Source organism: Sinocyclocheilus grahami, unplaced genomic scaffold (genome assembly GCF_001515645.1).
Source record: "Sinocyclocheilus grahami isolate Dianchi unplaced genomic scaffold, SAMN03320097.WGS_v1.1 scaffold62.1, whole genome shotgun sequence".
NCBI lineage: Eukaryota > Metazoa > Chordata > Actinopteri > Cypriniformes > Cyprinidae > Sinocyclocheilus > Sinocyclocheilus grahami.
In genome coordinates this window covers 1,235,193-1,262,210 of record NW_015505241.1, presented here as the reverse complement: position 1 = coordinate 1,262,210, position 27,018 = coordinate 1,235,193, and the positions used below count along the sequence as shown (strand labels likewise).

At 36.4% G+C, this 27,018-nt stretch overlaps 2 protein-coding genes across 3 annotated transcripts in view; both read right to left on the bottom strand.

Moving 5' to 3' along the window:
- LOC107584732 (DENN domain-containing protein 5A-like) overlaps positions 1-14,044 on the bottom strand; it is a 27,902-nt gene extending 13,858 nt beyond the window's left edge. Inside the window, exon 1 of the mRNA XM_016271447.1 lies at positions 13,737-14,044. Within this exon, the coding sequence (XP_016126933.1) occupies positions 13,737-13,836 (100 nt within the window). The 5' untranslated portion in view covers positions 13,837-14,044. The remainder of the gene's footprint in view (positions 1-13,736) is intronic.
- Positions 14,045-17,408: 3,364 nt separating this feature from the next.
- Positions 17,409-26,289, bottom strand: LOC107584752 (transmembrane protein 41B-like). Of its 2 annotated transcripts, XM_016271473.1 has the most exons (8): positions 26,211-26,288; positions 25,993-26,098; positions 21,934-22,051; positions 21,713-21,841; positions 21,387-21,480; positions 21,182-21,286; positions 20,957-21,095; positions 17,409-18,580 (listed from the first exon to the last, which is right to left on the bottom strand). In XM_016271473.1, exons 2-8 carry the CDS (start codon positions 26,096-26,098, stop codon positions 18,411-18,413), a joined length of 861 nt encoding a protein of 286 aa, XP_016126959.1. In that variant the 5' UTR covers positions 26,211-26,288; the 3' UTR covers positions 17,409-18,410. The 2 variants fall into 2 exon arrangements, with proteins under 2 accessions (XP_016126959.1, XP_016126957.1); XM_016271471.1 differs by having other exon boundaries at positions 25,993-26,289.
- Between the last annotated feature and the right edge of the window lie 729 nt (positions 26,290-27,018).

The window sequence follows — 27,018 nt, the reverse complement described above, 5'->3', positions numbered from 1 at the left end:
CACACATGATTTGTTTCAGTCATGGGACTGTCAGCACAAAAGGCCCGAGTTCAAGTGAGGATGAGCCAACGGCAATGAAGCCAATGAAAAACGAAACGCTCATCATTTTGTCGACAGCAAACAAGCATTAGATATTATGAACTGCAAACAGATCAATAAGGCCAAGGTGAGAAGCACCGCTGCTGTAAACAAACAAACAACCCAAACAGCAAAAGCACTGCCTACAAGAGGCAAAGGGGGCCAGATTCAAACCACAACAAACAACAGGGCCCCAAATATATCCTCAATGTTTCAACCTTTCTATAAGTTTATTTATATATATATTTTTTTATTATTATTATTTGTATTTGCTGCTGATTGGAGCCCATACACCATGATTTTATTTGTTATAAAACAGCTCTAAAATTTGGATTCACAAAAAAGTGAGATATTATTCTGTTTGGAATTTTTTTCAAAAGTTGATTCCTCATGAAATGACCCCTGTAAAATGCTTTGGTACTTTCACAAACAGCATCAGAGCCATAAGAAACCGTGATATGATGCGGAGGGGGAAAACACACTGTCTAATAAGGTGACAAGACGCTGTGGTTTTCGGAAAGGTCAGCGCTTTAGAAAACAAATCAGACCTTTTTTCTGACTGCATTTGGGAAAGAGCAGATAGATAACAAAACAACCACATTAAAATAAGTGTCACACCGTCCTATACAATGGAAACACCTATGTTTTGGCTATTACAAACTACATTTGTTTGCATTTTTCTTTCTGCCCCATTGTAATTTAACCTACCTTACCAATATTTGATAAATACATGTTGAAGTGCATGAAATGGAAGTTGTCTTTTTCTTTTTGTGCCGTATATCTGAGTGAAACAGTTTCTTGTATTAAAAAAAAAAATACATGTAGGAGAGGACTTGATTGGTTTCCACCAGGACTTGATCAGTGGATCACTGCATTTGCCGACTGCTGCAATTTGATGCAATAGTGATTTCATTTATGCATAGTGATATTTACGGTGACTTTAAATGCTTTTAATTTGATATAGGAAAAAGTTGGACTGTAAAAAAAGGAAAAATGGATTCTTTTTAGTACTCAAACTGTTTCTATGTTTCTAGGCTATGAGGGAAGAGACTAAGCTTATCTTATAAAGTACTTGTGTATGGTGGCTGAAAGCTTTGCGTCTGTTGGCCAGAGAACAGCCAGAGGCTACAGGCCTGACGTGAATGCATGAGCTCTGTGAGGAGGAGAGCTCTTTAGTGACGCCCACTTCAGACAGGAAAGAACTACATTAACCATATAAAGCCTACTGTACCACATTTGACAGGTACATTTCTAAGGCCTCTGAATTATCAGCTTGATCAAAACTTTGCTGAAAAACCTGTTGTACACAATCTATTATGGCTTCTGTTGTCTGATTGATACGTTATGCTTTTTTAGCAAGTAAAAGGCCTTTTAGTAACATTTTTATACTGTAAAATCGCTAATGATTTTTATAAAGTAAATGCAAGAATACATTTTATTTTGTTAGTAATATTTCAAGATGAATACTTACTGGACTGAAGCAATTTCGGTTTACTTGATTATCCATACATCATTTTTTAGCATAATCATGTTAAAATGTACATATCATCAGACTTTTGAGGAATGTTTATCTCTCAATTATCATTGTACTGTATTGCATTATATGTTTTGCCCCACAATAAAAACTACAGAGCTTTGATCATAAAACTTAAATAACATCTTTCTTGTTATACACTGTTATAAAGATCTGATTGATTTACAATCTGGTAAGAATTGCATCATATCAGCAACTGCACCAAATTGTATATTTTTGCTCGTTTTGGGCCTATGAATAAAATGTAGGTGTTCTTTCATCCTCAAGTATGAGCTCCATATTCTCATATAATACTATATGAGCCATAAAAGATGTATCAAATATGGTATTGAAAAAAACACATATGCAAACTTTAAAATTTTGTGTAAAGGATCAATAAACTGTTTTATTAATAAATAAATGAAAAAATATTTTTTTCAGGCTATTATTTGTCAGGGTTTACAGAGTTAATATTTCTAAACGAGCCCAATGGCATGATTTTAACAGCATAGAGCGCTTTGACTATTAATCCACAGCTGCAGGAAAATATTGAAAAGAAATACCCAAACCTGGGTATTTAAGAATGAGAAATGACAGATTGGTTATGCATTTGATTAGATGATCATTTGTGAAGTGAGGCATGAACGCCTCTGCTATTGAATAATTGGACTGGAGTTGATGTGATGACACAATGTTGATCCTTGCAGCGCGATGCCGTCAAATGAATGTGGAGCCCAGACAGAGAGAGATAGTGGGTAGCCTACATCTATGTGTGAGCAAAGACAGGGGCACAAAGAGAGCAAATGAATTTCAGAGAAGAGGAGTAACAGATGGCAGATGACGTTTTCCTGTGAAAATTAGCCTCCGCATATTTTAAAAGTTCACTAAGTCCAAACCAAACCCAAGCTGCCTCTTGTCTATTTCCTGTGATGTTTCATTGCTTTCTGCTCACTGTGCTCAAAATCTACTAATTTACCATTGAGTACCATCTACTCTACTTACCATTACTGTATGTAAGTTCAGGGTAACTTGCAATGTCTTGCAGAAGTTTTTCTTAACCAATTCTCCTATTTTACTCACTGAAATATTGGCTTATTTTTTTATTTCAACAAATGGAAACCTTCAGTTACCTAAAGTTGCATCATCTTATATTAGAAAATATAGAACAATTAGTGTCACTTTGGACACATTTACACTGTATGTCTTGATGCCCAATTCCGATTTGTTGACTATATCTTATTTTTTTGATGATCAGATTACATCTTCATTTAAAAGTGGCCCATGCCTGATATCTGCAGTTACACTGTACACTTGGTAAAGCAACCCAAGGTTCTGACCAAATAACAGGGTTGCCACTTCCCAGGTCAATGAAACAGTCCAACTGCTAATCAAAACTAGACCAATCGCATCTTTTCCATGGTTTTCCCCTCTGTCAGAATCCCATTCCAGGGGAGATCACTTTAACCCGCAAACTAAAAAACAACCTGCAGCAACAGTGTAAAAGTAGCCCAATTTTGCGTGAAAACCGCAGACTTGGCAACACTGCCCAGAAAAGCATCCAAAGCAAAATAATGAGCAAAATAATGCAGCGCATTAATTGTCAATTCAAATAACTGTCTATAAAAAAGTGCATAATGTCTAAATTAGCATATATAAATCAAATATAATTTTGTAAACTGCATAAACAATTATGAACAAAACAGCATCATGTGTTTATGCATTGCTTAGCCAAATACAAAGAGCCAAATCGCCGATCACACAGATTGCATTTAAAAACATACGAGACGCAGTGAAATGAAATAAACCTTCACAAATTTGCGTCGCGTTTTCTAAACGTTAAAACTGTTTTAACTTTGCATGACTTTCTTTGCATCTCTTGCATGAGACGCGAGTGCAGCAGTCATATTTGTCCGTCTAAAAATGTGCTGAATATGCGTTCTGTGTGAATGGCTTGGTTCCGGTTTTAACCTAATCAAGATCTTCTACGCATTGAGCTACTATATTTCTCTAATATTTTGAACGAATAACACAGCAGACTAACAAAACATTAAAATGCAACGTCACTTATTATCATCATAACCGCATCTCGCGCACCACTGATGACGCTCCCTGCCGCACTCCTAACATTCGATTGTACCATTTTTGCATTCAATTGCAAATGTTTATTTTAAATTCGACTAATACTCATTTTTTTTATTCACAATCTCCTCATCACAGGCAGGCACAGCACTCAATTCAGCATGTGTTCGTGTTTGTGTGAGCTGTCTGCGTTACTCATCGCACGTGCCTATATCGTGCGCTATATCGAACATTTTTTATATCGTTATCGATGACGGTGTACCGTCGATAAATATCGATATCGTTTTATCGCCCAGGCCTACTTTAACTGTTCCTAAAAGCACCCTATGATGCGGTGTACACATGTAGTAGGGGTATTTTATTGTTGGAAAATAAATCAAGACCATTGGCACAGTGGAGAATCACTGGTGAACAGTGCTTCCTTTACTGCAGTGCAACCCTTCAGCAACACAGCGTGGTTAAAACCAGCAGGCTAAGAATGCTGTGTTCCTCTGCTCCAACAGGAAGAAAGACATGAGCTCATTTTTACACAGGAACAAACAAACTACATACATGGTTAAAGACAATTGTAGCTAATCTCTGTAATTGCATGGCTGGACTGTTTTAAAATGGCTTTAATTAAGCGGTCACACATCTTTAAATTGTGTGTGCTAGATAGAGTTAAGACCATTTACAAGACATTACAGAAAGTGGATTTTCAATCAGGAATTGGACTTTACATGGATGCTTTGTTATTGTGTTCTCAATGAAGAGGGAAGCTTAAAAATTATCCAGTAAAGCCACTCTTAAAAAAGTCTTTATCATGCACACTAGATTAATGACTAATCAGAGTCCAAGGAGCTCAAAGGAGTGCTCTTTCACAGTGATGTCATTGAGAAAGAGCTCAAGAGATGGGGGTGCATGGGAACTCCTGGGGGACAGTGTTTAACTCTGTATGTGTGCGAGTGTGTGTCGAGCCCAGCTGCCTGTCCTCAGTGTACTGAAGGCCTGACGGTACACCCAGGCTGTGAGCCAGCCAATCAAAACGCTCTGTCAGCAGGGCCTCTCATGCATATGCTAATGAAGCCCTCACCCTGTGCCCTGTTATTGGGAATAAAAGAGGGTTTTGTCACCAACTTTGCAGCATTCTGGAACTCCTGCTGGACAGAGGATGAGAAAGCCAATTAAACAAAATAAATAATATGAGTATCGCAGGTAATCTATTACTGGCAGGTTATGTTGGGAAGAGAAGTATGTTAGTCTGCAGCCCCAATTACCAGCATTCATTTGATCGGTTGCATTACAGAAGATGTGCTTTTTGTTTTACAATATTTATGCACAGTCTGACTCTGAGAATGTGCAAACATTCAATGCCTTCTTCACACACAGTTTTTAGCACTCTATGAATATATGTGTTATGTGTTTTGATGCCCCCTTGGTTTCCTCTTGGTTAAAATGAAAGTACGTTTTAATAACTTTCTTGTTTGAGTAGCTGCTATAGGGATTTCTTTTGACATTTCAAAGTGGTGAAAGTGTCTGCAAGAAACTTGATTATGTTTTTGTGCTGGCCTGACATCTATGTACAAGATGCCGTGTCGAAGAGTAGTGAATTACAAATAGCAATACTACAAAATAAACCAACATATGCTCATTGGTTAAAAAAAAAATTCCAATGCATTTCCAGATGAAATTAACACTGGTTGGTTACTATAAAACCAACAACTTTTAATAATTTTTACACACATTAAAAACACAGGGGCAGACTATAGATTAATGATAATGTGAGGTTCCTTGCATATTATGTTAAGCTCTCCAAACACTTTTACCATTGTGCATTTGTAAACTAATACATTTTTATATTTGCATCACGTAACCAGCTATATATATGGATTTTCTGATGTAAACTTGCTCGATAGTGCACCTGGTACAGCATTGCACTTGCAAAGAAGAGCAAATGGGTACCAAATCAGTCAAACAAGACCCATGATAAAAGTGCTCAAAGACTTGTAGAAGCAAGCTACAGCGGCATGGTTGTTTCCTTTTATTAACACTATTGGCTAGGTCTATGGTAGAGTTTAGCGTATGTGATACATTGTTTTCAAACGTGATAGAGCCTTTTTGTGCCACTCACTGGACATTTCATTTCCAAACTACTGTGATAAGCACAACAACATAGTATCATTTTGCATAAATGTTGCCACAGTATTTTGAAAATGTTTAGTTTTATAACCCATTGTTGTAGTTTACAATCCATGCCTGTTGATTTACCAGCAAACAAGCTAGTTATTGCAACAAGCAATGTTGAAAAAGAAAAGGAAGAGATCGAACAACAACATGTGAACGCATGTGTCAAGCACCTGTATTCGCATAAGCTCTCGAATTGAGGATGCTTTGCTGTGCAGCTGTATGCATACACTAAGCGTATAAGTATGTCACATCTAGGCTTGCTGCGATAGACGGTGTTTTCGGTTATACCGGTGTTAAGCCGTAACACTGGTTACATAATTTGCCTACCGCGGTACCGCCCCCCCCAACGTTGTTTTGATTTTTTTATAGTAACAAAAATAATTTAGCCTAGTTCAGTTAGAGGACAGATGCTTTTAAAAACTAAACGCTCAATGCAGCCGAACCGTGCACGGACGACAGTGCACCACGGAGCAGGAGTCAGATTGTATTTATCATGTGAGGAAAGTGAGTCGAGCTGACTGACAAGAGTGAGGTGAGAAAGACATGACGATGGCAGAAGATTGTTTAGAAAGGAAATGCAAAGAAAATACAATATGGTGTATTTTTATTCATTTTGTTAATAAAAGTTCTGAGTTTGACGTTGTTGTTGCTTGAATTGAATCAACGCTGAATTGCCCCTCATTTGAAAGTGAAAGTAAAACGCACACGGCGCTTTTTCAAGCTATTTGAAAGTCAAGAAATCCGAGGAAAAGAGGGAAAACTCAAACGAACAATTGCTTGACGCCGAATTGAAAATTTGAAAGTGAAAGTAAAATTTGCATGGCACTTTCACAAGCCATTTGAAAGTGAAGAAAAGAGGGAAACTCGTACTAACACCAACCCAACAGTGATACCGTTATAACCGGTGTTGTCACTCGTCGATTAACCGGTAGGAAAATTTCCTCACCGTCACAACCCTAGTCACATCAAAACTAAAGTATTTAGGATCTAGGTTTTGGGTTAGAAATTAAATGCAGGAAATATTCCCACTATCTTAAATACTACTAAAGCTCCTTTGATGAGCAAAAAAAAATTAATGAAAAACATATCAGCTCCAGCATAAGTTCCCACAAGGCATTCTACATTGACAATCATCCATGTCAAGCTGTAAAGATACAAAAAGTAATTAAGCATGAAAGGGAACATGAGATGCAATGATCTTATCTGCTTTGTGATTGTGAACAGACACTGTTCATCCATTAAATCAAAACTAAAGATGTACAATAAAAACCACCCTCTTACTTACTAATAAACCCAGGGTTGCTTTGATTACAAGGGTCCCAACACAAATACAAGAGGGACACCTCATTAAACATAACAAAAGTTTACCCCTGAAGAATGTGCACATCTGTTTAAAACTATCAGCTAACAAAGTAAAAAACACTGACTGATTTACTGCTGAGTAACTATGGGAGTTCCAAGGAAAGGAAGAACCACAAGTGAACCTCATTTAACCAGAATCATTTAAACTTTCAGTTCCAAAAACTGACCCACAAACCCATGTGAAAAAGAAATTAAAATACACTTGTAGTCAAAAATCTATATTAAAAAAACTGTTCAGTTCTTAAAAAAATGAAAACTATGTCATCTTTTTGGGTGCATTATCCCTTTAACTGGGTCATAAAAGCACTCTTAAGTTCAACTAATTGCATTTAATATAAATTTAAAATAATACATTCCCTTTTAATTGCAATTAAGTTTCTGGAAAACATTAAACTAATATACTTAAGTGCTATCTGAATGTAAAGTACATTATTTCTGTATTTGCACTATTTTTTTAAAGTATGCTAATGTGTACTTTGGGAACAAGGGAATAAGAGAACAAACAAAGAAAAACCAGTTAAGAAAAAGTATGAGGACTCGTCAAAGCAGTACTACTGCAAGTATCAGTTGCATTAGTGATGTTTAACTAAAAGAGAGACTAACTGCCTGCTAACTTCATTGGTCTATAAACGGCATCATGATATCTCAAAAATATGAAAAATATGTGTTTGTCTAAACACACTTCACACTGCCATTTAACGTGTAGGACTAGAGCAAACAAATCTTTGCAAACTGTATTCTCCTTGTCGTTCTTGCTGTTTGTGAATATCTGGTGATTGTAACCTGCTAAAGGGGACAGGAAGTGGGAGGGACATACAATCAAGAGTTACTTAAGGCCACAGACACAAAACCTCACAGAAAGGGCTGCTGACAGAACAGGATCATATGCGTCCCTTAAAACAGTCCCAGTAGATAATTGAAATTAGATGATGTGAACAGTTATATTTCAAAAATCTACAAAAAATTTGTATCCAAATATCTGCAGTACTTTTCTGAATCTCAAGTGCAAAGGCAAAATAAAGATTTTCCCCGATCTGTGAGCTTGCAGTGAGAAAAAAAGACAAGATAACATACCTTTCTATTATGTTGTCCTAAGGCTGTAAAAAAAAGTGTTACCATTCACAAACTAATTACTCTTATAAGCCTGTTTCTCAGTTAAATGACTCATTAACTCACAAATTATCAGTTTAAATGTCTTAAATTAGTCTGACAAATCATCATCTGACTCTCTAAATTACAAGTCGTCACTATTTTCATTGATGTCCACTCAAAATGAAGCCAATTTTATGTACTTGCACATCTTTACTGACTGAATGTTTATATGATAACTTTAGTTAAAGATATACATTAGTAAGTTTTTTCTTCCCAGGACAAATACTCATTCTGTTTTGTCTTCATTTAACCTCAAATTTAAGGAGGGCAGCATAACACTGGAACATTGAGGTGCTCTTAAATGTGCTCGAGTGCAATAGTGACCCACTTTTAACGGTCTAATGGATGTTTTTCATTACAGCTAAATCCAGCCCAACCGTCTGGCCCAACAGAGAAATGCAAGGAATGACAATGGCTCTTATTTTCAGTCTCTTTGCCAAGAGATATGCTAACACTTCAGCAATGCACAGCATTCTCATCGCCAGTGGGAAGAAAGTATCGGTAAAGGATCACGGGATGCTCACATGGCCATGTGGAGCACTTTTCTCAAGTGTCCATCAGAATCCATTCAATACAACTCAAGCAAAAAGATAGATGTTCTACAGCTAAAATAACAGTTCAATAACACACAGCACATTAAAGGGATAGTTCGACTAAAAACATTTAATTCTGTCATAATTTACAGGCCCTCGTTTCTTTCTAAAACTGTATTAATTTCTTTTCTTTTTTGAACATTTTGAGAAATGTCTCTGTTTTGTTTGTTCGTTTTTTTTTTTTGTCCATACAATGAATGTCAATACTAGTCACCAAAACTGCTTGTTACCAACATTCTTCAAAATATCTTCTTTTGTGTTTTGCAGTAGAGAGAAAGGCATACAGGTTTGTAACAAGTAAATGATGACGATTGCCATTTTTGGGTGAAATACATGTCTACTACTGGGTGAACCACTGATCTAGTCATGTTGAAAAACAGACCCTCCTTCTGCCCTACTGTATCATGACAAAAATACTTTTTTTTTTTTTATTGTATTTTTTGTACAAGCAGGATATCAGAATGTGTATGCATGTAAGTAGTAGTGTGTGTGTGCGTATTAATTTTATATACAGTATAAACATTTGAAGTGGACCAAAATGTCTTGTGTACCTACTTAACCATATCTTGGGGACAAATTTGTACCTAAAATTGACCTAACCCTGACAAAATCTCCAAAAACCTCCCTTTGGGCATGTCCTCATTTGTAAAACTGGTATAAAAATAAAATAAACAAAGTTTTTTTTTTTTAAATTGTAAAAATGCTGAAAGTTTCCTGCACGGGGTAGATTTAGGTGTAGGGTTGGTGTAGGGCAATAGAAAATACATTTTGTAAACGAACTAGAAAAACCATTACGCCTATGGAATGTTCCCATTTAGATAGCTAAGTAAACGTGTGTGTGCCCGTGTGTGTGTGTGTATTTTTAAGCAGCAGTTGTGTGTGTGTGTGTGTGTACACTTCTGCTTTAAATAATTATTTTAAAGTGTTTTATTTATTTTTAAAAAAGCAATATATTGGATATATGGATATATTTCCCATATCATAGCCATAAATATTATATTTATAAATATATTTCTAACACATAAAAACTATGTCACAAAATCAATGTCAAAAGTATAATCGTATTACTGTTTGATAGCATCAATGCAACTTGGTCCTCCTACAGTACCTTTTTTTAAAAGGTTAACCAAAAAAAAAAAACCCCCAGCAAAAGTTTTTTTTTTTAAATTGTAAAAATGCTGAAAGTTTCCTGCACGGGGTAGATTTAGGTGTAGGGTTGGTGTAGAGCAATAGAAAATACATTTTGTAAACGAAGTAGAAAAACCATTACGCCTATGGAATGTTCCCATTTAGATAGCTAAGTAAACGTGTGTGTGCCCCCGTGTGTGTGTGTGTATTTTTAAGCAGCAGTTGTGTGTGTGTGTGTGTACACTTCTGCTTTAAATAATTATTTTAAAGTGTTTTATTTATTTTTAAAAAAGCAATATATTGGATATATGGATATATTTCCCATATCATAGCCATAAATATTATATTTATAAATATATTTCTAACACATAAAAACTATGTCACAAAATCAATGTCAAAAGTATAATCGTATTACTGTTTGATAGCATCAATGCAACTTGGTACTCCTACAGTACCTTTTTTTAAAAGGTTAACCAAAAAAAAAAAAAAACCCCAGCAAACTGACAACAATGATCAAAAACTACTGAGTGTGAATTCATTAAAAAGACATTAACATTGCAAATGCATGACAAAGAAAAAACCTGACTGACTCGTTTCCTCTCAGAAACAGCATGTTCGCACTTTCAGTCCCCCAGCTAACTAGGCCAACACAGAATGTTACCCAATCACGTGCTTAAAACAGTGACATGTTAAAACTTTTCAAATGACATTTTAAAACAACTACATTCTAAATCTCCTTTTTTTAAAACAGCATCAAGTCAGTAAAATCTTGCTACAACACTGTGACTAGACACTGCTTTAGGATTTGATGGCTTTTTGTTCTCCCCAGAGAATCTCAGTGACCTGACCTCTCTTTGTCTTTAGGGTACGTGTGGGACACGCTCCATTGATCGGGCTCTTCTCCAGAGGGCACGTCATTTTGGACACCAGTCACTTTCACTGCAGGGTCAGTTTTACTACTAAATGTATCATTTATTGCTCATCAATGCATTCGACCCTCAACAGATATGTATAACTCCAAGACTCAAAGTCGCATGACACACAATCATACTCTCTAACAAAATAGACAAAGGATACTGATACTTAAATGGCCAGGGGCCAGTGTGAGACCATTGTCTTACTTGTTATCTTGGACATGTTGATCATGTACAAGTGTTTTAGGCCTTGCAAACTTTAACTTCTGGTTTTCTGTTGTGCACCGAACACTGTTCTTGTGAATTCTGCGGATGTAAATGTCACAAATGATGTATGTGCCATAAGAATGATTTGCGACAGTCTGGGAAACAGGTTAGAACAGTATAACATTTGATCATATTTATAAAAATTACAATTATATGTACATTTTAATATTTACACATTGTAACTAATTGTTATTATTATTATAAATTATGCCAATTATTTTAAACATATTTCTTTTGGCATGTGCTACAAACAATTTTAAAAAAATGATAAAAAAAATTTTGGTGGAGGGGCCAAGAACAAATCCATCCAAACCACTGGCGCAATTCCGGCTAACATACCCTTGTTGAGCTTCTGCATCCATAAATAGAATTTCCTGAAACTTAAATTCAACCAACAAAATTCAGTGACTGATCCACCCTGTTTCACCTTTTACATATGATTTAAAAACAGTGCAGTTCATGGAGCAGCACAACTATAACCCACTGACTCTGATGCAACAGAACCCTTGTGAAATGAAACACCCTTCTTCACAAAAATCCATGAACATTTGAGAGAAAACTGAGGCTCTGATTACAGCAGTGGAAATCTACCAAAACAGAAAATGCAAGTTGAGGAAGCCCCGAAACCACAGGAAATCTGCACTCTCGCCCAACAACTCTTCACGTGCTGGTTGAAAGAGCCTTTTAGATGAGAAGATCGTGTAAATGAGCCACTGTAAACACTAAAACATGGTACAGTGTTATTATTTCATGTTACCTCATGAACAGTTAATGTTCTCCCATTGTGCAATTAAAGTACAGTATGTGCAATAACCCTATACTTATTTATCACCCTAAACCCTAGTACATCCCTACAACTTTATTTTATTCTATTCCTATTCCATCTATAGCACACCTGTACATACAATTTAGTATTTTTTGTGGTTTATATTTACGCATGTGTATTTTATTCACATCTCATTTTTATATGTGTTGTTGTTGCCTCCGTACTGGAAGCTTGCGACACTATAACAAATTCCTTGTACACTGTTAAAAATGATTGTGAATTTAACAGTAAAATACTGTAAAAATGCTACAGTAAAAACCTGTTAAATGGTTAGCGGTAAATTCCCCTATTCTATACAGTGAAAAACTGTATTGGACATTACATGTATTGGACATTAATTTTACGGTAGTATACCGTTTTTGGAAGTGAACAAGACTGTATAATTTACAGTGAATAACCGTAAATTGACATTCCCAGAATTCCCTGCATTACATTTAAAATTTGTTGAAATAACTATGTTTCTTCTTAGTTTTTTCTTATCAGTTTTGTATATTAGGGTTGTGTGTTACACCTAATGTTGTTAAATGAATGTTTATTGCATTATTTCAGTGTCATGTGTGCTACCATGATGGTGTTTGGTGTTTGTGTGAATGAGACCGTGCACCTTCTATATACGTATATTAATATTTAAAAGCTGCTTGTGATGGGCTTTGGTTCATCGAGTGACTTTCTCATCACCACCTGCATTTGGTGGTTATCAGTGTATTACAAAGATACAAAACAGATTTCAGTACTTCAATAGGTTGGTATATTAACATTATATCAGTTAATGAAATTACGGTATTTAACTGTAAATTTAAGTTAAAACCGTAAAACCTAAAATGTTGCTACCGTATTTTTTTACGGTAAAATTCCGGTATCCACAGCTGCCGGTTTTTTACCGTAAATTTTACGGAATTTTTTTTACAGTGTATGTGCAAACATACTTGGCAATAAAGCTCTTTCTGATTCTGATTCTGATTCGGACTTAACTGGAAGCTAGAGATGAAGGAATGAATCATAATGAGTTGTTCGGTTCGAATAGTCTGAACAGATTACATAATAATAAATCCTTGTTTTGATGAATGCTGGAAATGAACTGCTTATGACGGAATAAACCTGTACTAAGTCAACACAAAAATAAAACAAAATGTTGCAGAATATAGATTAATTATATGACTTTCACAGCGACTGATCCTCAATCTTTTGTCTTACATAAGTAAATAACGTCATTCTCCCTGCTTTGGGTTATGTTTTTAGCCTGCATAAATAATATAAATGGAAAAGCTATTATGAAATGGCAGATGCTTTATCTTCTGCTAAGTTTAATTAATTAGAATAAGCATTTCACAATAAAAGAAGAAAAAACTGTTGACAGATTTCCTCAACAAAGACAAATCAAAGGGTCAACTTTAACACTCCAAATTTTTGTTTGCACTATGAATATAATATAATAACATAAATCTCAGCACTCATGTGTTGAATATTACGCACGGCCACCATACTGTAAAGCCATTTTAGTGTATTTGGTGTTATTATTACACTGCCTCACTATTTATTGTATCGTAATGATTGATAAATCACATAACTATAAAGCGTATAAGCAAATATACAATAAAGGCACATGAATATGTCGAAGTCAAGAGTCCTAAACAGCCTCGTTCTGGCTCGGGTCTTACCGGACAGCTCGTCTGGTTCTAAGCCGCTCTCGGTGTCCAGACCGCAGGTCACGAAATAATCCGCGAAGCGGCAGGAGCTCGAGCTGAATCCGGTGCTCATTTTGAGACGGCTCCGCTTGTGCTCTTCTGTGTGTGGGTCTAGAGGAGCGCATAGTACGAGCTCTCTGGATCACTCTGCGCGGCCATTGCGGATGCGGACCAAGGCAGGAGCCCCGAGCGCCAGTCGCATTGTGGCCTCCTCCGTTAACGTTACAGCAGCTCTCGGGCCTCGGCGCTCGCTCCTGCGCATGCGCACTGCTCTGCTCGGGATGACGTTATGCGCGAGGACACCGAATCAAAGCCGCCGCATCACACTTCCGCTGCGAATACATCATCGCTTCTTTAACAGCGAGGAAAGTCAAGTCGCATATTAAGTCGTCAACCAAGAGTGAACTTTAAATAAGTGCATTAGTGTGCAGTGTTAAGAACTTATCGTAACAATATATGTTACAATAAAGACAATATATGTTATTTGATGTTGCCCTCTGCTGGTGCGTTTATGAATATAACAAACGCGAATCTAAATGTGTAATGATATATTGTAGGTAATGGTTATGTTTTCCTTTTGGATAAAAACCGGATGAGCCTTGGACTTGCCAACACAAGCAATCAATTAACTTAAGTTCTAAATAGATTATAAATTATGAATAAAAAAACTTCAGGTTACACTTGAAGGGGTGTGCATAAGACTGACATGACACCTACATAATCATGACATGACACATACATAATCATGACATGACACACGTCATGATTATGTAGGTGTCATGTCATGATTATGAAGGTGTCGTGTCATGATTATGAAGGTGTCGTGTCATGATTATGAAGGTGTCGTGTCATGATTATGAAGGTGTCGTGTCATGATTATGAAGGTGTCGTGTCATGATTATGTAGGTGTCATGTCATGACTATGTAGGTGTCATGTCATGGTTATGAAGGTGTCATGTCATGATTATGTAGGTGTCATGTCAGTCTTATGCACACCCCTTCAAGTAAAGTGTTACCAAACTTCAATACTGACTAGTTTGGTAAAACAATAAAGACACTTTCAGATCATCTATCATCTTTTTCAAAACTCTAAAATGAAAAAATGTTTGGTATGATGGTAATGGCAGCAGTATTGGGGACAGCAATTGTTTTTCTCATATTGTATATATGAATGCCAAATACTTTGCTTTTTATATATCGTATATTTATTCAGCCAATTATTTCCTCCAACACTCATTTGAGCTCTTACTTTTCAACCGTTTTCCTCTTTACAAAAAGTTTACATGTATTGCCCACCGAAGTGGTAAGAATATCAACAAATATGAATGCCATATTTAACCAAAACTTTTCTTGGTTGTTTCTTTTAAAGCAGCCTTCATTTCAAGATAATGTTATAAAAAGAAGTGCGTACACGCACTGTAATTCAGTTCAAATGAATAAGAGGCCATTCAAAAGAGGCAGACGTTACTCATGTATTTAATCATGTCATCATAAATATACTATGTTCCAAGATGGACAGACGTAAATGAATAGATTTTAAAAATACAGGACATGACAATACATTGTCAATTAAATCTTGTAATACTGCAATCAGTAACCTTAATTTATTGATAGAGTTCTGTAAAAATATGCCAGAGAAAAATCAGGACGAGTACAACTTAATAAATGATAAATGGGTCAGAGAGAGTACAGTATATCAACACACTACTCCTCATCATAAAGAGTAAGCAGAGGCTTGAAACTGTTGCAGAACAATCGCATAACTCAGTCACATCCGCTCTCTCTGTTTAGTGCCATCCATGTTACATCAAGAGCTGCTGGGAACATTTACAGATGACAAAAACTAAACGTTAAATAAAAACTGCAGATATAAATTAATGCAACATGAGAGAACAACTCAAATGAGGTAACCGGGTAATGATATCTGGAATAAGAAACGTCCCTCATCACACCGTTCCACTTAAGAGAAATTTCAGTGCAAATGGTTTGTTTATTAATCCCCTTTGCACATATTGTTGATTCCGTTTCCTTTCCAGTCAGGAAACGAGTATATTGAAGGTTTAAAGACTATTTTTCAGGTATTCAGAAAAAACAGGAAACAGGTATTGTAGGTATTATACAAAATATAAGACATTTTTTAAGACTGATTTATTTTACTGAAAGGCAATTTTAACTGCAGAGTTTAAAGGGTTAATTCACTCAAAAATTAGTCCATAAATTACTCACCCTCAAGTCATCCTAGGTGTATATGACTTTCTTCTTTCAGACGAATTCAGTCTGAGTTATATTAAAAAAGGTCTTTGATCTTTCAAGCTGTTTAATGGCACTCAGCAGGTGTTGCATGCATCAGTCCAAAAGAAGTGAAATAAAAAGCGCCCATCCATAAAAGATCCTGAAAAAAAAAGATCCTCACATGGCTCCATGGGGGGGAGGTTGAACAAAGGCCTTCTGTAGCGAATCGATGCGTTTTTGTAAGAGAAATATCCATATTCAAAATGTAATAATCACTTTAATCTAGCTTGCGCTCACTGTTGTACACTGGAAGCAGTTCCGGGCGGATGACGTATGGAGGTCAGTGGCTGCGCATGCGCTGGTGAGTCTCGTGAAAACCAACGTTTGTTAACAGGAGCAAAGGAAGCAAAGTTTCCTTACTTTAGCAAAGGAAAACCAGTCTCCTCTTGGCTTATATCGAAATCCTCGAACATTCTTCTTTACAAATCCTCGTTTTGTGCTTTTAATTAGTGACCGTTGTTTTGTTTTGATCTTTCCCCTGTGCTTCCGCGTTCGTCACTTCTGAGCGGCGCAACACCGACCTCCATACATCATCCGCCCGGAACTGTTTCCAGTGTACAACAGTGAGCGCAAGCTACATTAACGTGATTATTACGTTGTGAATATGGATATTTTTTTTACAAAAACGCATCGATTCGCTAGAGAAGGCCTTTGTTCACCCCCCGGAGCCGTGTGAGACATTTTTTTTATTTTTATGGATGGGCACTTTTTATTTAACTGCTTTTGGACTGATACATGTAACACCCGCTGAGTGCCATGAAACAGCTTGAAAGATCAAAGACAATTTTTTATATAACTCCGACTGGATTCGTCTGAAAGAAGAAAGTCATATACACCAAGGATGACTTGAGGGTGAGTAATTTATGGGCTAATTTTCATTTTTTGGGTGAACTAACCCTTTAAGTTCCGCCAATTAAATTAATAATTCACCCAAAAATTTAAATTACTTACCCTCAGGCCATCCAAGATACAGATGAGTTTGTTTCTTCACCGGAACAGATTTGGAGAAATTTTGCATCACTTGCTCACCAATGGATCCTCTGCAGTGAATGGGTGCCGTCAGAATGAGATAAAAAAACATTACAATAATCCACATGATTACAGTCCAATGGTGGACTTACAAACACACTGCTTTTCACTTCACAAGACATTAATTGATGGACTGGAGTGGTATGGATTATTGTGATGCTTTTAATCAGCTGTTTGGACTCTCATTCTGACAGCACCCATTCACTGCAGAGGAACCATTGCTGAGCAAGAGGCGTAATGCTAAATTTCTCCAAATCTGTTCTGATGAAGAAACAAACTGATCTACATCTTGGATGGCCCTAGGATGAGTACATTTTCAGCAAATTTTTGAGTGAATTATTCCTTTAAGTAGACATTTTATTTAAAATCATTTACAGTGGCTTGGCTTGACTAGGTCCAGAAAACCAACTGTTACAGTTACTAATCTCCAATATTTCCAAAATGTAATACTTCCCTCTGTCACGTGGCTAAAATGAATATTATACAACTTAAATTAAATTATGAACATTCTTTTGAAGAAGAAGAAAAAAAAAAGAAGCTTTTTTGGCATTTTAACTATTTCAATCAGTTGTATCCAAATGTAAAGGAAGAAAAATTGTTTGAAATGCTAAAACACGTGTTAATAGTTCAGTACGTGTGATGTCAGTATATTCGTTCCATTTCTTTTACTTCAAGGAACCTGTAATAATAACGCTGTTATATTATATGCAATCTACAGTCTTGATCTGTAATACTAATGTGGCATCATCCATATTTTTCTCTATAACAAGAGCTAAGCACTATCATCTACAGTTAGCAGCAGTACACAGGGCACTGTTAAGAGATCGTCCATTCAGATCCCTACTGCAGTCTCAGCTGGCATGAGAAATACGAAAGAAAAGCAGAAAACCCAGAAAAGCTCACCCGCAAAAGGTTTCTAATGCATGTAATACCTCATTCTCAAACACGTTTGAATATTAAATTAGCCGTAAGAACGACAAAGGTTGCAGTTGGCACTTTCCATGTTAGCTCAGCAACTTCAGAGGGAGTGAAAATATGCCTCTTCCAGTGTATCTCACATAAATCATTGCCGTTTTGTGGAAAACATTGAAAATCCACTGAAGACATTGATGTGGAAAATATTGCTTAACGCTAGAGGGAATCGGTGATGACAGAATTTTTCATCCCATGAAAGTACTGTCGAAACAATGGAAGGCCGGTCCTGACTGGCCCATCATATGATGAAACGAGGGTTTGTCGTACATGCACAAAAGAAGAGAAGAAAGCAAGGAGAAGTTTAGAGGACCAGTATCATTCCTGAGTTGAATCGAGCAGGGGTGGTGATCTCTACTCAAGTTTCTGCTGGAGTTTCTTCTGAAAGCAGACGGGCAGGATGGAGACCACGGCTAAAACCCCCAACACGAGAAGAGAGTTCCAGGACACGGCCTCGCCAGCTGTGGCCAGCTTGTACAACGTCGTCCCTGCGTTTATCGCCACAAACGATGGAGGGGCCACTCCTATAGTAGAGATCAGATAACAGCCATTAGACGAGCTGTCAAGTGATCAAATAAAGTGTGCACAATCTCAATTAACCCTCTAGCGGCCTTTAATCATTTTAGCCCGAAAAAAAGTGTTTTCAGTTTTAAAAATTTTTATACTTCATCAGAGTGGTATGAAACTTGGTGACATGATTAGAAAAGGCTAATGGGTTTTTAAAAAAAAAATAGCATGGTATATATTTAAATATAAGGCTACACAAGTACAGCTACATCTAGTGGTTACCCCATAGCATTACTGTGCATATGATTTTCTTTAGGCAGCCTTGTGTAAATAATAGTGCTGTCAAACAATTAATCGCGATTAATCATCCAAAATAAAAGTTTTTGTTTACATAATATGTGTATATTTATTATGTATATATAAATACAAAACACATGCACGTATATATTTAAGAAAAATATGTTATGTTTATATTTTAAATACATTTATATATAATATAAGAATATAAATATATATACATGTAAATATTTACTGTATGTGTGTGTTTATATTTAAATAATAAATATACACAGTACACATACATATATTATGTAAACACAAACTTTTATTTTGGATGCGATTAATCGGCATTAATTGTTTGACTACAAGTAAATAAATAGCAATGGATTCTATTAACACGAAGTGAAAATGGTAACACTTTACAATAAGGTTCCATTAGTTAATGCTAGTTAATGTATTAACTAACATGGACAAACAATGAACAATACATTTATTACAGTATTTATTAATCTTTGTTAATGTTAGTTAATGAAAATACAGTCGTTCATTGTTAGTTCATGTTAATTCACAGTGCATTAACTAATGTTAACAAGCACAACTTTTGATTTTAATAATGCATTAGTAAATGTTAAAATTAACATTAGCTAAGATTAATAAATGCTGTAGAAGTATTGTACATGCATAGTTCATGTTAACTAAAGTAGTTAACTAATGAACCTTATTGTAAAGTGTTACCGTGAAAATAGTATTTTTTCAGCGATATGCTATTTACACTAAGTGTAAATAGCTATAGATTATATTTACACTGTTAAAATAGCAGGATTTTCTGCTATTTATACTACTTATTGCAAATAGTGGCAATTATCTACACTTTAGTATTGTAGTGCATTATAAAACAGTATATAATAATAACGTATTAAGTGTAAATTATCATTTGAATTCCAATTATTAAATGGATGCCACCTTATTGCGACAACAAAGCCCTCCCTACACCTACCCTAACCCTGCACGATACTTTATGTTCAACTTTTCGATTATTTCCTTCATTTTTATTGAAAATAAATGCCTTTCCGATGTGATATGAGATTTGAAAAGTGAGAAGAAAAAAACGTTTGGCAAAAGGCGGATTCGTCGGTCGCATCGAAAATGACTATGGCAAGAGCTTTACCATGGCGTAGCACTGGAGTTGTTGTTGGACGATCATCTTTTGTAGTGTTGACTAGCCCAATCACACGTTAGTGGGCGGAGTTGGTGTAAATAGCTTCTGCAAACAAGGCGGACTATTTGCACTTAGTGTTATGAAACCCATATGTTGGGTTTTAGTTCATATTTTTATGCTATATTTTTTATTTAAACACTGTTAACTGAAAAAAAATGTGTTTCTACTTTGGTATTATTTTATATAGATATGACTGCAGCATAATTTAGAAGTGAATTTTATCTAGTACCATAAAGTCCCCTCAAAACACAAAATACTAAAGAATAAATATATTGCAACAAAACTTAGTACATGAATTTCTGTAGTACATGCATTTATTGGCTTTGGTCTGATTTTAGTGAAGAGGGTCACTGGTGTGATCTCTAAGTGATGAAAACCTGATATTAAAAACTCTATGGAATCATATTAGAGTTTCATGGATTTGTTGTCCACATCTTTCAGTTATGAGAGCATCTATATGCAAATGTACTCGTAAAAGTCGACAAAATGTACTTTTAGCAGACTGACAATGAACCTAACATGGTATTCAAAAGCAATTTTACTTCTATAAAGTGATTTATTTCCAAGTTTATTTAGGAGAATAATGCAGAAGAATGGAGCAGATTGTGGAGAAACCCTTCCTAAAATCTCATTAGTTGAATCTCAAGGGCATATTTCAATGGTCTTGACTTTAGAAAATACGCAGGGGCAATTTAGATTGCAACTTAACTCAGCATTCTTTCTCCTCCAACAAAATTGGCCGAAAACTGATGGCTTATACTATGCTTTGTCCCATAAAATGCCATTTAAAAATGAGAAAATTGCTTTTGACAACCTATTCCATGCATCACCAACAAACTTGTGTTACTGTAAATTGTTCGCTGTAAAAGTGATCTTGTTTGAAGATTAATCTTACCAAGAAAGGTGCCCAGGAAGAAGACACCCAGAGGCACATTAATGACGGGTGAGGTGATGTTGATGAACCAGTTTGGAAGGAAAGGAGTTATTCTCAAAAAAATTATGTAATTAATGAGGTGCTCTCTGTGCTTGTCCACCTGCAAGGACATTAAACGACATCAGCTCAACATTATGGCCAGTCAATTTACATAAAAAATGAATGCTATTTGTATGAAAATCTCACCTGTTGTGACCATTTCTGAGCTCTCTCTGTGAGGTACTTGTACACCATCGGCCTCCCGACTAAATAAGACAGCATATAGCAAAAAGACGCTCCAAGGCCTGAACACTGTAAACCATAAAACACAACAACAAAAAGTCATACTAGAAGACAAAGTTTGGCAGACAGACTAATCTGAAATGAATTTGCCTGCAAACAAGGAACTTACCAGACAGACCAGGAAGAGAGCTAATGGAAAAGGGTAGAGATAACCAGACAGTATACTGAGAAATATGGAGCCTGGGATGGCAAACGTCTGAAGGCTGGGAGGGCCTTAGTTAAGGCTTTACCTCAATAGTGAAAAAACTTTGTTATGTATCTGACACAAACATAAATAACAGAAACTCCAAACAATTTTTCTGCCAGCGGGGGTCTATTTTAAAATGTAAAAACAAAAAAAAACTTGTTTTCATCTGCATTAAATTCAATGTAGTGTCTAATAACGTTGACAATCAGTCCCTTGAACATCAAGATTAATCATGGCATAAAGGATACAAGATATATGTAGCAAAGTACGCTAAAAGCACTTGAGTGTAATATGTGTCCTTGTATTTGGACAGTACTGTGCCCAATGCCTTGGCATCATCCATGTCTTTAGGAATTTTGATTCTTTCTCTCTCGTCTCTGCAAGACATGAAGAAGATTTGTTGAGTCACCGTGAAACACCCTTTATGTTCAGTACACAAAACTACACTCAGAGGGGGAGGTAGACTTACTCGCTCAGTTCTGGGAAATTTCTGAACAGCAGATACATGACACAAGCAGAACAGGCAAAGATAGTGATGAGGAGGAGGATTGACATGCGTGCAGAGGCTCCTCCTGGTGACTGGGCTCCTGAGAGAATAAATTCAAAAACTCATCATGAATAACTTCTAATATCACCTGTGCAACGTGTTGCATGCATGTGCATCAGTTGTTCACAATCCTCAGGGGGATTCAGGCCCGTGAGAGCTCTCGTTTGTGGTGAGCTGGGGAACTACAAAGCCAAAAATCACATATAACAATGTGACGTCATCTTAAAGGAGCAGTGTGTAAATTCTACCACATTATTGACACCACACTGATTTACAAAAATAACTAGATGTTAACAAACTCAGGAAAAGTACTCTGAGTGGCTCTTTACTGTGCCAAGTGGTTTACAGGCTTAAGCACAAGTCATTGGCATTGTGGTCTTTATTTAGTGCATTTAGATAAACATGAATAAAATTAATTTAACAAATTATCATTAGGCTGAAGATGTAGCTTAATTCTTTACATGTCTTTTGGACCTGGGGTAGAGACTTTGGAAACATGGTGAAAAAAAAAATCTAGTTGTTTTTTTTCATATGAATAATACTACAACACGGATAGTAAATAAAGTTAATGAAGTAGCCTATTATTAATATACGACTAATATTAACTTTATTTGTCCCACAGGGGAAACTGTTACTAATGATGGAAATAAACTGAAATATTGCAATCAACGGTCATCCATACGCATTCATTTTAATAATCTTTATAATAATTCATATGATTTTACATGTGGCCTGAGAAAATCATGTCTGTTATTTTGGTTTGTGAGATCGGAGATCGCGCGGTGCACGTGTACAAACGTTCAGGAGAACACAAACTTCTTGAGAATGCTGCCCCGTGACTTTTATTAATAAAATAGATTAAATGGAGAGACGCACAGACTCAGGTAGGCTAATTCACACAGGCAACTGTCACCCCTCTCTCCCTCTCTCGAATAATTAATTCAAGTAGCTAAATGTTATAATTAATTAATTCAAATAAATGTGATCTTACCACACTATTTCATCTTTTTCTGATCTGAAGCGGGTAGAACGCGGAGCTAACGAGCTGTAGCTTCGCCTAATTTTTTTCTTGCCTTCATGTCGTGCATTAAAATTGTTCAATGTACAGCAAGCCCGTGCCTTATGTATTCGATCTTTAGCAGCAGTTTTTTACAGCAATATTTAAATGACACCCTGGTCATTCTTGGCGTACCCAAAATGGTCCCAAACTATCGACAGGCGTTTCTCTGGTGGAAATAAAGCTTCGCTGTTTGGTCCCTCTGTTAGTTCATCTAATGCATGTAGTAGCCTCCGTGCCTCTGATAAGCACCTCATTTTAAGCTGGTGCACCGCTAGTGTAACTTTTTTCATTTTGCGCAAGCTGCAGCAGTTCCGTTCCGTGTAACAGAAACACTCGGTTTAGCGGAACCTTTACGATTAATTAACCGTGACGTTTTAAAACACGGTTAATTGCGAAACCGGTTAATCGCTGCATCCCTAGTCTACAACAGCTAAAATCTGCCTACACTGGACGCGATCAAACGACCGTTGAAAAGCATTTGAAATTTGTGTCAGCACGTCATAAATAGAACCCGGCAGCAGTTTTCTGTCGGGGATTTGTTTGCGCCGCGCCGCTCGCGTCCAGTGTAGACACGGTGTAACATTGGTTTTGCTTTGTTTCACAGAACTAATCGTTGCCTTGGTTGCGTACGTATGTGTGGGGCGGAGCTATCAAAATAGGGGCGAGACCCTTTTGGGGTAGGGGCGTGTTTGTTTTGGTGATTTCAAATATCAACACTGGCTACCAGAAATCACTTACCCTGCCTTTAAATCCAAATCTTTTTCATATGGGCATTTACAAAAACTGTCATACAAATCTAGTAGGTTTAATTTGTGGATATTTCTGCTATTCAGTATTAAAAGATACTCGGTTCACTCAGAATCATGATGAATCAGAAAGAGACCATTCAGACCAATTTCAGTCCAATTTCTAAATGAAAAAGATCACATTTAGAATGACGTCACAGGTCACAATGTTGAAATGTTTTGACCAGTTTAATATCTTCGGGGACAAAGCATGAAACATTCTAAACACATTTTGTATCAATAGCAAAATTAATAAAGTATGCTACAAAATACTACGCTCCATTTTAGCATGTTTTGGAAAGATTTAAGTTGAACATACACCTACGAATTTTGTGTATTGGAAAAAGAAACATTTTTGCATTTGTTTTATTGTATTTGGATTCAGAAAAATATGATAGGATAGGAATTTGTGTATTTATTACTTTAAGAATGTCATTTTGAAATATATATAGAAAGAGAGAGAGCGCAGATAAGACAAGTAGTTTTTACATTTTATAGCAATGTTTATTTTAAATGTTGTTAATTTTTATACTTATTTAATCATTTTAATACTTCAACAAACTAAATGGAAATGAAATAATATATATATTGAATTTATAAATGTGTATGAACATATATATATATATATATATATAAATATATATGCGTGTGTGTGTGTGTGTGTGTGTGTGTGTGTGTGTGTGTGTAGGTGTATACACACATATACAGAGTGGGGGGTTCTCCAGAGTGCTCAGGACCTCAGACTGGGCCGAAGGTTTACCTTCCAACAAGACAATGACCCTAAGCACACCGCTAAAATAACGAAGGAGTGGCTTCGCAACAACTCTGTGACTGTTCTTGAATGGCCCAGCCAGGGCCCTGACTTAAACCCAATTGAGCATCTCTGGAGAGACCTAAAAATGGCTGTCCACCAACGTTTACCATCCAACCTGACAGAACTGGAGAGGATCTGCAAGGGGGAATGGCAGAGGATCCCCAAATCCAGGTGTGAATAACTTGTTGCATCTTTCCCAAAAAGACTCCTGGCTGTATTAGATCAAAAGGGTGTTTCTACTAAATACTGAGCAAAGGGTCTGAATACTTAGGACCATGTGATATTTCAGATTTTCTTTTTTAATAAATCTGCATAAATGTCAACAATTCTGTGTTTTTCTGTCAATATGGGGTGCTGTGTGTACATTAATGAGGAAAAAAAATTAACTTAAATGATTTTAGCAAATGGCTGCAATATAACAAAGAGTGAAAAATTTAAGGGGGTCTGAATACTTTCCGTACCCACTGTATGTAGTTGTTTTTTGGTGTTTGGCTTAGTGTTATGTTAGAATCATTATTATACTCATGCCTTTTGTTCTTTAATATTTTTAACAGTTTTTAGCTTCTTGTTTTTCATTTAAATATTAAGTTTTGAAATTGTGTTGTATGCATTTGTCATTTTTATTTAATTTCTTTATTTTTAAAATGTGTATAAGTAGTATTTATAAAGTTTTAGCTTTTAGTTTTGGATCTGTCTTTAGTCGTTTTAATACTACAAGTGATTGCTTCTGTTGTCCTCATTTGTAAGTCGCTTTGGATAAAAGCGTCTGCTAAATGACTAAATAAAATAAATACAATTTTGTATATTTAAAATGACTTAAAATTACACATACACTTTTTGGAACAAACTAAAAAAAAAACGTATATATTTCAAAAGCACTAACATTTCTGTAACTTCTCCCTCTAGCATCTAAAGTTATTAATAATGTGATTGCTCTTGTTCATGAGTCATTGAATAAAACGTTCGGTTTAAAGGTTGAACTCTGAAAGCATGAGTAATGCGAACCAAAGGAAACAGATATCACTACTGCATTACACAATCCTTCAGTCCATTTGATTAGCCAAATAAAGTCACATTAAGGGCCATTTCAGATGAAGGTTTCTGTAGATTGTGTAAGCCACACATTCAGAACCTGCTAATATTCGACTAAAGCTTTGCTCGTTCAGCTGAAGAGTTCATCAATATTGCATTAGTCCTGGATAGTCAACCTCCATCTGTCAGACTTTCTGGCCTTCGCAAAAACTATTTCTCGGTAAATATCAATTCTTCCGACTCCGAGTAATCGTGGGGCACACGATATCAGGACACACTGTCAGAATTACCTTTGAGGACTGGAGTTTGTGTGGAGGGCCTCGGCCTCGGCTCCTGCTCTAACAGCGGACTGCTCTCGGTCTCACGGTTTGCGCTTCTCTTCTTGGCCATGATCATCGCTTTCAACAAAAGAAAAGAATGAAGGTAGATCTCAGATGTTAACCGAGATCATATGTCAATGTAAAAGCTAAACGCAAGGCTTCAGCCGGCTTTCTCCTCCTACTTCTTCTCCTCTGGACACCGGTGACCTGTGACTGGGTTTTCTTCTTCCTCGGTGCTGTTCAGCTCAGATGACAACGCATTTGTCAGGCCGCTACTGCCATCTAGTGAAGATAGCGAGACATTAGATTGTAAATGGACAACAAAAAGTACAATGATTTTTCTGAAGCACCTTAAAGGACCACGTAAATACCACTGTACATAGATAACCTTTAAAAAATGCTTTACTGCGTCAACAGTGTTGGGGAAACGCATTACAAGTAACTTGATTTACGTAATCAGATGCTTTTCCAAGTAACTAATGAAGTAATTTGTTATACTACACTGAACAAAATTATAAACGCAACGCTTTTGTGTTTGCCCCCGTTTTTCATGAGCTGAACGCAAAGATCTAAGACTTTTTCTATGTACACAAAAAGCCTATTTCTCTCAGATATTGTTCACAAATCTGTCTAAAATCTGTGTTAGTGAGCACTTCTCCTTTGCCGAGATAATCCATCCACCTCACAGGAGTGGCATATCAAGATGCTGATTAGACAGCATGATTATTGCACAGGTGTGCCTATAATAACAGGCCACTCTAAAACATGCAGTTTTACTGTATTGGGGGGTCCGGTGGAGTCCGAAAACCAGTCAGTATCTGGTGTGACCCCCATTTGCCTCACGCAGTGCAACACATCTCCTTCGCATAGAGTTGATCAGGTTGTTGATTGTGGCCTGTGGAATGTTGGTCCACTCCTCTTCAATGGCTGTGCAAAGTTGCTGGATATTGGCATTTACTGTCGTATACGCCGATCCAGAGCATCCCAAACATGCTC